Source organism: Xiphophorus maculatus, chromosome 15 (genome assembly GCF_002775205.1).
Source record: "Xiphophorus maculatus strain JP 163 A chromosome 15, X_maculatus-5.0-male, whole genome shotgun sequence".
NCBI lineage: Eukaryota > Metazoa > Chordata > Actinopteri > Cyprinodontiformes > Poeciliidae > Xiphophorus > Xiphophorus maculatus.
Window position 1 is genome coordinate 6089692 of NC_036457.1, and position 12779 is coordinate 6102470.

The 12779-nt window shown below is 38.2% G+C and overlaps 1 protein-coding gene across 1 annotated transcript; it reads right to left on the bottom strand.

Annotated features, from left to right (window-relative positions):
• Nucleotides 1-769: 769 nt before the first annotated feature.
• Nucleotides 770-12499, bottom strand: LOC102235994 (protein farnesyltransferase subunit beta-like). Its single transcript, XM_005805175.3, has 12 exons — nt 12254-12499; nt 9373-9437; nt 7117-7189; nt 6695-6786; nt 5087-5233; nt 4818-4901; nt 3893-3979; nt 3657-3786; nt 2893-3025; nt 2030-2141; nt 1839-1953; nt 770-1193 (listed from the first exon to the last, which is right to left on the bottom strand). Exons 1-12 carry the CDS (start codon nt 12350-12352, stop codon nt 1032-1034), a joined length of 1299 nt encoding a protein of 432 aa, XP_005805232.1. The 5' UTR covers nt 12353-12499; the 3' UTR covers nt 770-1031.
• Between the last annotated feature and the right edge of the window lie 280 nt (nt 12500-12779).

Consider the following 12779-nt stretch of genomic DNA (forward strand, 5'->3'; position numbering starts at 1 on the left):
AATCAAGCAAATGTTAAAATGTTTTTATTTGATAAAGGAAGTATTTGTATTTACGTATTTCTAAAAAAAAAAAAAAGGGTTGAAATAAATTGATTATTGAAAGAAACTAATTTAGTTATCAATTAGTTAATTGGAGTATATAGACTCAAAGTCAATTTACCGAAACAGTCAGCAGTAATTTAAGCCAAAATTGTGCAAAAATATACATTTTGCATTTAAGAAAAATAAAATATCTGACAAAACCCAATTGGCAGTTGTAGCTTTGGTTCAAATTGTGTAAAAAATTTAAAAAGCACATTTTTCTGTCCGATTATTAAGTTAAAGAAAAAGTTAACCAGATTTGCCCTAAACTTGATATTAAATCAAACAGGGTGGAGCTTTTGACATGTTATAAAACTTTTAGCTGCAGATTCATCCTTTGCTCCAAATTATCAAGCATAACTAAATAATGCTTTATTAGGTAATATTTAAAAAAAGTTATAGGTTTATTTGTAATGCATTTAATATTGAATAAATGAGGCTTAAATGGGTAAAATAAAAATAGGAATTTTTATCTTAGAGTAATCGATTACTAAAATAATCCTCAGTTGGGTTTCATATTTAACCTCCCATCTCAGAAAAATGTCTGCCATGTTTTATGTTTACAAAAAGAGTAGAAGTCACTGCTGGAGGGGTGAGCACAACTCTTCAGTTCGCAGAAAACTTTGAGTCAACAGGACAAGCTTTGGTTGTACTGAGGATTATCAGGATTTATGACAGTACCATGATGAAAACTGCTGTATAAACCTTTATTAAGTAAGGTGATACTGAAATTATACAAAGTTACAATTTTTCCTTTCATAGGAATAAAACCATCTGCAATATGAGCAGGAGTTCCTCTGAATGTGTAAGCTGTCCAGACAATACTGTTGACCTGTATGGAGGTATAATGCTGCTAAACTCTGGCCCTCGTCTCTACCGAGGGTCCGTCGTCCTGTCTGCTCCCTTATTAAATCCTATTGGATCCAGTTCAGTACCCGGAGACTGGCGACCTAGGACTTAGGCCCAGCGGAAGCAGAGGCCGGTTCTGACGGCTCGGCATCAGCAGGAGGTCCCGCCTGCCTGCTGGCGCCAGGAACCGACAACTGGCGGAAGTGCTGCACGGCTTTAGCCACCTTGTCGGGACAAATGTTGTAAACTGGATGAGTGGGAGCCTAAAGAGAGAAAATGAAAACCAGGAGAAGATTTCAAATCCCTCTTCAAGTTTTTGCTCAAATTATGATCATTCTTCAGAAAAAACACAAAACACACACTGGCCCACTGACTGAATGTTGCCAATCTACCCTCCAAACCCTCCTTCCAACCTTTCTTCCCTTCCTAATGTCTACCTTGCTGTTTAGCTTTGTAAACACTGTTCTGTGGGATTTTTGCATTTTCACTCTTCTACAGTTTTTCGATTTGCAGGTTTTTGATTTTTGCAGCTTCTCCCCCTTAATTACATTTCTGCAAGTCTTCTGCAATTTTCACCAAGAGGCATCCAGCTTTCAGCATTCACACTGCATTTTCACAGGAAATGCAAAGTTCTTACAAAATTACTACTTTATTCTCCTAATATTACAACTTTATTCTTCTAAATAAAAATCTTATTTTGGCCCTAAAATTCCAGAGTTGACCTAGAAGCTGTAAAACCAAAAATGTGATTAATCAATAATATCCATTAAGTCTTTTTATCTCTTTGCACAGCGCAACTGCATTGTTTTTTCCTTGTATTTGGCATAAACAGGAGACCCCTAATGCACCATTTTTACCCTGTAAAATGAAACTTTTCCTTGCACTATGACCCCACCCTGCCCACTCACCAGGCGGTTCTCCTCCGTGCCGAGGATCACCTCGTGGTAATGCTCCTTGTTCCCAAAGTGCTGCGCTACGGAGAGGCCGCTGAGGCAGTAACATGTGTGGTAAAAGTCTCTGGATCTGGACACAGGAAGAAATCATAATGAAATGATGAATCCCACCTGATTGTGTGTGTGTCAGACGGCAGGGTACTGACTTGCCAGGCTTGTCCAGAAGGCCGCCTGTTGGATTCTGGCAGCACAGGAGGATGTACTCCTGCAGGGCCTGCTGGTCGAACATCCACCGCTGCTGACTCAGCTCCGACTCTCCTGCACCAGAGAAAACATTCACAAAAAGAATAAATACTCAAACACGACTCTGTTCAAACACACTGAAAATACAGTTTAAAACCTCTCTGAAAAATTCTAACAAATATGACAGACTTCCTTGCTTCTCTTTTATTACATTTAAACAAAATTTAGCAGTGGACTTAAAAAAACAACCAAAAACAAGTTAGGCCCTGCTGGCTAGAATCATTACATGAAACTGAAAGGATCTTTAACATTGAGATGCATCACTGCAGCATGAAATGGAGAAATATGCATCTAGACACTAAAGTGAAAGCAAATAAATTTGATGTTTACAAAGTTCGTAAACATGTTTCATGTCAAATTTCACCTTTTTCTAATTCAACATTTTAGAGCTCCTTTTGCCTTTGAGCAAGTTTTACATAGTATGGATACAAGTTACATTTATGTCGCAATTTTTCTTTTTCACAGAGGCAAAACTCTTAATATGCATATTGCAAATAGTAAATAAATCTGACAGACTGATAAAAACATAAAGAGATAGATAAACAGATGAACAGGAAAAAAGGGGGAACGGATGGGTCGACAAAAAGATGGACGGACGAGATCTCAAAACTGAACAGCTTTCCTTTACCTGAAATTTGAACAAACAACCTTTTTTGTTTTCTCAGCAAAAAAATGAAGTCCAACTGATTGTTACGCATCAGTGGAACGGATCTTAAAGTTACTCAGTCTGCTTCGTTTGAAGACACTGATCACTTTGACAACGTACCGTCGTTGAATAATGCTCTGTGCAGGAGAGGCAGGAGTCCAGCCTGCCAGAAGGAGTAGCATCCGTCCACCAGTTTGTTACAGCGACCCTGGAAGCCCCCTTCAAATCGCATCTGTCTGCTGATCACCCAGCGCTGGGGACGAGAAACACCTTTACATTAAAGACAAACCGTCAACACGGGTTCTAATAAACACTCACTAACCTGTGAGACAGGAACACTTTTTATATTTAGAAAAAAACTAAATATTTCACAGGAGGTGAGGGCAAAGAAAGTCCTTCAATCATGTCAATAAAAACCAAAATTTGTGTAACATTTAATCGAATACTGAATTAGTTCGCGACTATTTCAGTAATCGATTTATCATGACTATTATGCTTTAAATTCTTCTTTAAACATACGGATTGCAAGTGACTTTATATGTTTTCTGACTGATTTCTTGTGACGATGTGACCAAAAGACTAAAATAATAAAAACTATCACACAGGGACGTTAAACGGGTGGTTCAGCGGTAGTTAACATTTTATGGCTGCTGAACCAGAGCTGCTCACATGCACACTTGAATTATAACTGCATCTGGAGTGATATTTTAACATGTTCTCCTTTAAAGAAGCAGCAACACCAGAGCATAACATGGTTTTCATCCTTTCCTGATCCATTTTTATTTTATTTCATCACAGCTGGTGAATTTCTGACAATATTCAAGTCACAAAACCTCGGTAAAAACCTTGATTGGATTAATTAGAGAGGCAGAGCGGCCACTCACTAGCAAGGCCTTCAGATCCAGCATGTGTTCTTTGCCCAGGATCACGAGGGCGGCCGTGCCACAGAACGTGTAACCGCCATGAGCCTCCAAGCCTGGCACGCCGCTCAGGCCGCCCTCCCAGTTCTGACAGCTGCATTCAGGACAAAGACAGGAAGAAAACTGCTGTCAGAATAAAAACCGGGCGGCTGCTAAACAAACAAAAACACAAATCTCCTGTGGCGACGTTGTGGATGTACCTCAGGATCCAGTTGGTTGTGTCTTCAAACAGCGTCGGTGTCATGATGTTCGTTAGCGACGCTACAGAAGCGGCGCAGTAAGCGCTCCTGGGAGAGGAAATAAAAACCGGATTCAGATCCACAGAGATAGCTTTAAAATAATCTTAAATGTTTTACCTAAACAATACTAAAGTTTTACTTTAAGTTATTAAAATAAGTAGATTGTGGCAGCTTGACTATTGCCACAATGCCAGGTGCTGTGTTTGTTTGAAACCTGCTTGTTTTCTGTTCAGAGTTTTTAAATAAAGTAAAGCTGCGGTCAAAATTAGTGAAACAGAACAACAATGTTTTAAAATGTGTAGAAAAAATTAACTGATTTTGTGCGGCTTGTGAGTGAAGTTCAGGAATGACAAAACCGACCCTGCCACCACGGTTGGTTTATTTATACCAACAAATTCAAATCTTCTTACAGTGGAAAATGCCAGAGAAAACACAAAGTATTTGTCTTTTAATAACCTCACTTCTGCTTTTTGTTAATTTATTAAATGTAGAAAGAATTTTAGGAGAAAAAAATGACCACAGAAGAGACATTTTTTCCAGTTTCTTTCACTTGTGCACAGAATAATTCAGCAGCTTTTTTGTCTTTGGATTTTGTCTCGTTCAGTTTTCCCAGTGATTTTGAATGAATCTTTTCTTTTCTGACTTTACTTTATTAACCCAGTGGTGCATGCTCCAATTCTGACCTCTGTTCACGACTGCAAACTATTTTTAAGCAAAAAGCGGGTGGACTGTTTGGTTGTGAAACACTAACTCTCCTCCTACTAGCTGTTTGATCTGCGTCCAACACAATGACATCACTCCATCTCATCGAAAACCATCCAAAGGAACGCAGAATCCAACATACACATGAGAAAAGAAAACAGGAGGCAGTTAGCCCATAACTCACCTGACATCCACCTCTCCTCCAATGTGCATCACAAAGGAGCCGTCTGGCTGCTTCAGCGACCACAGGAAGTCCAAAAGCTTCTCCCTGAGGAAGGTAGAAGACATAAATGAGGAAATAACTAGCTGGAAAAAATCTTAAGTGCTAGAAAATATAAAGGAATACATTTAAAACGAATGTCAGGATATATCTACAGCTGTTCAGTAGCAAAACTGAGTATCTGCAGATTAATCTTTAAACCTGAATGTGTAGCTTTGCAGTGCGGATCGTACCTGTCTATCACGTTATAGGCCTCCTCTGTGCCGATGATGCAGAGGGCGTTGACGGCGGCGTAGGTGGGCGCGAGGTGGGCGTGTTGGCCAGGTCCGCCAGCAAACCCCCCTGTTGGGCTCTGACAGTGAGCCAGGAACTGACACACTCTGAGGAGACAGAAGATTTAAGATAAACGGAGTCAATTCAAAAAGCGTTTTCAGATTACAATTTCATATGTGGATAAAACCATAAAAAGCAGCCTGTATTCAGAGTAAAAGTAACTGCACCCTAAATCTAACATCTAGTTCTACTCCACCTGCTGACAACAATAAGTGGCAATGAGTGTTTTTCACTTCTGTGGAGGAATTCTGGCTCATTCTTCCCAGTAATTCAGATACACTGAAAGATTTCAAGCATGGTCACCTCTGATCATTTCTGAAGATTCTGATTAGCTAAAATTAACACAGAAAGTTATAAAACAAAATAACACTCGCATAAAACTTCCAGTAAAACTTTAAAATAATAATTTGAGAGCTTCAAGAACAAAGCAAAGTTCAAAACTTTGCATCACCTCGGCTGACGTGTCACAGCGGACGCTCTTTCCAGCCTCCACTGCAGAGAGAAATCAAAAAACTGCAAGGATCCCAGGAGCCAAATGAGTTGGAAGAGACACCTTCATTAACTCTGACCAAGCTGGTGCCAGTTCTGACCCAAGCCCAGTCACAGGACAGAGGAAGCAATCTGTCGTCGGGCTGCCATTGTTAGAAATGCTCAAGCTGGGCCAGCGCGCTCTGCGCGCGGCGCCGGACCGGCCGCTCCAGGTGGCGCCCCTCTCGGTCATAATGAGCGCGTAGGCCGGCAGCCTGGCGGCGCTGTGAACTGAGGTTTGCAAAGCGTTGCGTCTGAAAGGCAGTAATTTTAGCAGATGACGGTTTTTGTGTTTCTCTGTTTAACTCCTGGCTGCTTGGAAACTGTTGTCCAAAACAAACCTTCAATGACAGTGTGTTGCTCATCACACTGTCATTATTAGTGAGCAAGAATGATAATTACAGTAAAATCCTCCAAGCTTCAAAGACCTTCATTAGTTCTTTAATGCAGGGGGAAAAACAAGTTGTGGAAACAAAAAAAGGCTAAAATTACAAATAAGTTTCTGATTACTGTGGATACTGAAGCTTCAAAAGAAACAAAAAAACATGACTAATTATGACCAGTGCTTTATTCTAAACAACAAACCCAATATGACGTAAAAGAACACAAATGCTAATTTTACAGAATTCAGCTACATTGAAATAATTTGAATTCAATTACTAAAAACAGCTAGATAAGCTTGAAGAATTATTTCTACTGCAATTTATGTTTATGATTATTCTTTTCACAAGTTTTTTCACGATTTCAGTTTACTTTTCACTGGGTATGACGTTCTTTGATTGTGTTGTTGCTAATATGAAACTGAAATCCAAAATTCATTTCGTGACTTGATCATGGCAAGTGAGTTTATTCCTCGTTTTCTTCACTTTACTATTAAAATAGGGATTCAGCTGATGGGTTTTGTTGTTTTCTTACAGTTTCTCTGGGTATAAGCTGTTGCTCTCTGCAGTAATTGTGGTGTGTGTAAGTGTGAGACTCACTCAGAGGCGATGGCAGAAGGAATGGACTCCTCCAGTAACTCCAGACTGTGAAGGATCCAGAAGCAAAGCCATGGTCTGCTCGCATCCAGACACTAAAGGGAACATGTGTGATAAATTTAGCATATTCCGTCTCTAAACACAAGGAAATGTGTTTAGAGACACAAAAAGTTATTTCAGCTGCTTTGCCTCCAATAAAAGAATGAACTGTCATCATATCAGAAGCAGCAGTTGCTGATAATGATGCTTTAATAACGCAAAAATATAAAACATTTGTGCTAAAATAGTTGGCATGCAGAAAAAGAAAAAAAATTGTGATATATCCATCATAAGCAGCAATAAAATGCAAGGACTTAAAAGAACAAATAAATAAGAATAAAAAAGGTAAAAGCTGGTGTTCTTTATGAAAAGTGGGACTTCTGTACCTCGTAAGCATCCGATAGGTGACGTAAACCTTTCTTGAGATACTGGTAATGTTGTTCCCTCAACAACGTTGGCCTGAAGAAACAACGTTAAACAGAAATATGCATCAAAAATGGATACAACAGAATCCGAATGTGCTGTCACTATAAATGTAATATCATGTAAGGTACTGCTCAAAATTTAAATATCAAGTACTTAGATCAATTTTAACATAATAAACTAACTCAATAAATAAAATACATAAATCAAAAAATAAGAAAAAAAACAACTCAAGGTTACAAAAATCTTCAGAAATTAAACCTGTTAAAAAATAATGTTATTGATATAGGTAGCAAAAATTACTAAAAGTTACTGTAAAAACAAAAAACAACATGACAAATAAAAAGAAAACCCAAATTTTGACTAAAACCTGAAGAAAAATTGTTAAATGAAAAGTACACACAAAATTAAAGATACCACAATTTACAATGTATTCACAATGTGTGCAAATTTGATGATAAGCTTGCAAAACACTCCTATCTCCTAGTTTGTATAAATTAATATGCAAAACAAAATGAGCCAAATTGGGGCTAAAAGTCTGCGTCCGCATGGTTTCCTGGGTTGTTTTGTGTCAAAGTGCATGTGTGCACCACCAGGAAGGCCTGCAACCTTCATGTGCATCTTTATCTCATTGAAACAAGCATATATGCTGAATGAGTCAACCAGCAACCCGGTCCTCCCGCCTAATCTTGATCTCCGTCTGCCCTTTCAATTCATTGTTTGCCGCCCTGCTGTAGTCATGGTCTTCCTACACCGGGTTAGTCACAGGTTTTTATCTGAGGTTTTGTCACAGCAAATATGCAGCACAACAACAACCAGTCGCCCCACTGCATCAGATAAAGATCCACCGCGGCCTTCCAAACGTGGAGGGCAGACAATGGCTCAGATGACAGGATGAAAAACGTATAATAATCTCGGGATAACGTTGATGAGCTCCCACATCTATGATATGAATGATACAATGTACCCAGCTTACGGTAAAAGAAAAGAGGCAGGGAAACAGCCCAGGTTAAGTTTATGTGTATCTGCAGGAAAATGTTAAACATCAAGTTTCACATCAGATAAACAAGCCAGGAATGTTGTGACAATTCATCGATGGACAAAAGGTTCTGCAACATTCATGATAAAAATCCACCTTTTTTCATGTTTCCAGAGTTCTTCCTCCTTTTTCTGATTATATATGTACAGTGACAAAAGTTCATGATTCATTTACATCAAATATTACTACTGGTATTTCTACAATGGTAGACATTTATTGGTTTATTTAACTGGCCGTTGGACAGGCCATTTCTGCCCATCCAACAGATGGAAGGATGGATGGACGGGTGGATGGATGGACAGAAATATTAATGGATGAACGAATGGATGGTGGACGGATGGATGATGGCGCATGGATGGATGGATGGATGTATAAGTGAATGGACGAATGGCTGGATGGATGGACAGATGGCAGAATGAACAGAAAAATGGATGGATGGACGGACAGATTGATGGTTGGGTGGACAAATGAACGGATGGATGGAAGGATGCATTGATGGACAGATGGTCTGAAGGACAAGTGGACAAATGGATGGACGGATGGATAAACGGATGAGTGGATGGATGGACAGATTGGATTGGTGAATGGATGGATAATGCATCTATTCTTTCTTATAATTCCTACATAAACTGAATATAAATGGTGAGTATTAAACAAACTGAAGTTCTTTCAGGTTAAAACAGATAATAAATAATCTTGGCGTTTAATTTACTCCACCCCTGAATTACGGCCAAGAAAAGCAGAGAACATTCACTCTCTAATAAACACACACCCTCCTCTGACTAATAGCATGAATTTTCCTGATGGAACCAAATGTACCTCCACATAGGCTGCGATCAGCAGTTGTCATAGAAATGAAATGAGTCACCCACACGGAGACGGGATGACAGCTGATAGCAACGGCAACGCATGTGGGCCGATCAGCACGGCGTTTTAGATAACAGCCGTCGAACATCACAGCCGCGACTGAGAATGTGACAACTCAGGGAACAGATGACCATAACCCTGAAGCTTCAACGCACCGTTCCTGTTTGTCAATAAACTGCCTATATCCTACTTCAAGAATCAACATACTGTCTCCACCAACATGCAATCTGGAAATTTTAACTTTAACAGAAAGGGATCATTTGCTGACATTTAGTTTCTCATTTTTCATGCAGGCGGTTCTGCAGGAACTTACTGAGGAAAGCTGTGCATCTGCTTGTAAACATTGATGGCCGCTTCGATGGTCTCCTCCACTTTTTTCTAGATAAAATAAAGGGAGTAGTTTGAAAAACAACACAAAAAGCCCAGCGTTTTTCAAAAATACAGAGAGAGCAGACATTTGCTGTTTTTATTCCAGAAAAAATATGATTAAGCATCAACATTTGAACATTTCTTAAAAAGAACTGAATATTTAGAGAAGTGGATTTTTTTTTTTGTACCATGAATATGGCTGACATGTTTCCTTGTCTTTCCAGTTTTTAAGAGTGCGAGAGAAATGGATCCATGTCATGTGATATTTAAACACCAAGGAAGCTTTATTAAAATAATTTTCAACACTTATGAACTGCTACATTTTTTTAAAGGTTATTAAAAATGATTTTCACCACGTATAAATAATAGATTTATTTATACGCCGTAAAGGGTACTAGTAAATATGCTAGCAGTGATTTTTGAGTGATATTATGCTCCCGCGGTAAAAGTTGAACTGAATTAAAGGGATGCCAATAAGTGACGAGGATGCTGTATTTAAGAATTACTTAAACAGTTTATAATAAATGATTAACATTACAGCTATAAGAACATCGTAATAGATTAAAGAGTTGGTATAAGGTTTATATTTCCTTTATGTTAAAATTCACATTATACTGGTTTATATTTGTTGGAAACCAGTGGAAGGTATAGTTAACTTTAGAGATGTTACGGCCCCTGGCCTCTTGAGGCTGTGCAGGCTCCTTGTTTTTTTTCTCTTATGCAGGATCAGCTGTGCAGGCACACCTTTCTGATTGGCTGCCTAGAGGCTGCAGGACAGCAGCCACCCCATTGGATCAGCAAAGCCAATCAGACATTGATGAGGCCCACCTGCACCATATAGAAGTCGTCTGAGTTCATTCCTCCAGTGGGGCAGCTAGCAGGAAGAGGTTGTGTAAAGCTGACCCCCACCTTCTGTGTTTGGTGACTGTTTTCGGACAGTTTGAACAATTTTGTTCTCGCTTCTTTTGCTAAGTGGTGAATCTGCTTTAGATACATCTTGAACAAGCTTGTGTTTGGGAGGTTTTGGTGCTCCCTTTTGTCCTTTCTTTTGGGTTGTTTTGAGTTTCTTTAGACGGACGTGTTTGAACATCTTGTTATTTAATTTGCACTCAGTGATTTCTGAAATTTGTTGGTCCTTTACTTTTGTTTAATTGGGTTAAGTTGTATTGTGTTTTGGTTTTGTGAACGCCATTTTTTCATTCCACTTTTTCTCTGGACACATTTTTATGTTGCCGCCCCTGGACCCCTAGACCTTGGGGGCGTAACAGAGAGTTTTGGGGTTTTATGGGCTTTTCTGCAACATTTTGGTCGACAGCACCTGATTTTCAATGTTCTTTTTTTTAATTCTGTGAGTTAATTAGTGATTAAATTTATCTTCAACTTACACAATCCTGATTTTTTGTAATAGCTTTGAAGGAAAAATATTTAAGTCATTTTGATGTTCGACACTTTATATTTTTAGTCTTTTCTTTATAGTTACTTTAGATTAGTTTGATTAAAAACAATACATTTACTTAGTATTTTACCAACACTTTTATGTTTCCATCTGCTGCTTTCTGCTCCATCATTGATTGCTATACATTGTGGAAGCTAATTATAGAAAATTTTCTAAATAATATATATTTTTAAGACGTTTACATCTTTGTCTTATGAAGTTATATGACATGGCTCTTTAAAAATAACCAACAGGTGGTGCCAATTCTCCATTCAGAAGATGCCTGTATACTTTTAAAACAGATTATATCATAACTAGGGACTTGTGGAGGAATCTTACTAGTTTTGCTTAATGCTGCATTTTCTTTAATTTTTACACTGAAGTTTTTAGGTTTTTGTTTACTCTAAGCCATTTTAATTCTCATCGTTTCTTCAGTACAGCTAGTGAACTAACTTACGCAATTAAAACATATAAAAGTGTATATATTTCTATTTTTGTTCACATTTGTTTTAGAAATGTCTAGAGTTGGTCATCATATGAATATCCAGCAGTCAAACTGCACTTACAAGCAGTCAGTGAGAAAATAGATGAGTGAGATTTAATTAGAAACTGTAAAAGACGTATAGTTTTTCAAGAGCTAAATGTAATGTTTAGAACAGTCTCAAAATCTAAAATAAAATCTGAAAAATGTTGAGTTTAACACTTTATTAGGTGGAATTATGATTGTTTTGACATACAACTGAAAAAAGTGCCAATTATATATTTAAAAAAAATTAAAAACAGACATTAAACATACAACATACATTAAAAGTATACACATTTCTTTTATAATGCCAGGTTTTGAGTTGCAAAAAAAAGAGAGAAAAAAAACCGTATCGCTTGCATTTTAACAAAGGCATGCACATTTTAAGCCCTATATGTAGAGTATGAAAAATACTGTATGACGTATAAAAATATTCGTACTAGCAGCATAAAAATAAGTAATTTGATTTTCAGGGTTTTTTTAGAAACTTGAATATCACTCCAGTATTAAGAAAAAGTTGTAAAATATCAGAGAGAAGATTATTTTGTTGTTATAAGTCTTTAAACAAAGCCAGGCGCTCGCTGAAGAGGCGAACAGTGAGGTCCCGTGCATAAAAAAAACTTAATCTCATTATGAGTCCATTGTTAGCTAAGTAGAGGCTAAAGTTGGCGAAGGATACAACAGAGAGCTTACAACGAAAAAAAAACTGACTCAACGTCTTTCTTTAACGGAATGAAAATAAAACGTCTCATCGGGAGTAATTTAGTCAACTTTCTTTTCCACTTTCACCTCCAGCTCCAAGCACAGAACCGCACAGAAGCGTTAGCTCCAAAGTAGCCAATGTAGCTAATCTGAACGTTAGCTCACCTGCTCCACCGAAGTCACCGTTTCCACCCCGTCATCCTCAAACATTTCTGCCGGGTGCTGCTCACCGAAGCACCGCAAAGGAGCTGGAACGCCGTCCATGGTGGTGGAAAAAAGACTCGCTGCCAGCAGAGCTCCGGGAACGAAACGGGAACGTCCAGATTCTCACGTTGTTTTGATAGTTTGCAGATTTCTTGCTGAAGTGGGCGTAAAAAGCTGCGCGAAAAGCCAACTACGGTGAGTCAGAGGGAACAAACCTTCGTCATTTCGCTTCATTCGCCGAAACGTGAAAACGGACGCGTCGCACCTGAGAGTTTTTTTAATTGTTATTTTTATCAATAGTACGTCAGGATTAATAATTGCGAGCAATTTGATAACACTAAATATCATTTCAACACAGCATTAAAAGAGAAACCCAGACAATGATGAAGATATGTAAAAGAACCGCATAATATTATTTCTTAACACAAATTAAGAGGAAATGGTGTAATTTACCCTTCAAAATAAACTAGTTGTGTATTAATATTTC

Bases quoted from the DNA above. Each gene is read 5' to 3' on its own strand.
- LOC102235994 (XM_005805175.3), bottom strand. From the start codon at position 12,352: ATGGACGGCGTTCCAGCTCCTTTGCGGTGCTTCGGTGAGCAGCACCCG. The intron at 3,787-3,892 runs GTACATCCACAA...TCCTGAATGCAG, and splicing joins ACAACCAACTGGATCCTGAG to CTGTCAGAACTGGGAGGGCG. The intron at 3,026-3,656 runs GTGAGTGGCCGC...TCTCGTCCCCAG, and splicing joins TGGATCTGAAGGCCTTGCTA to CGCTGGGTGATCAGCAGACA.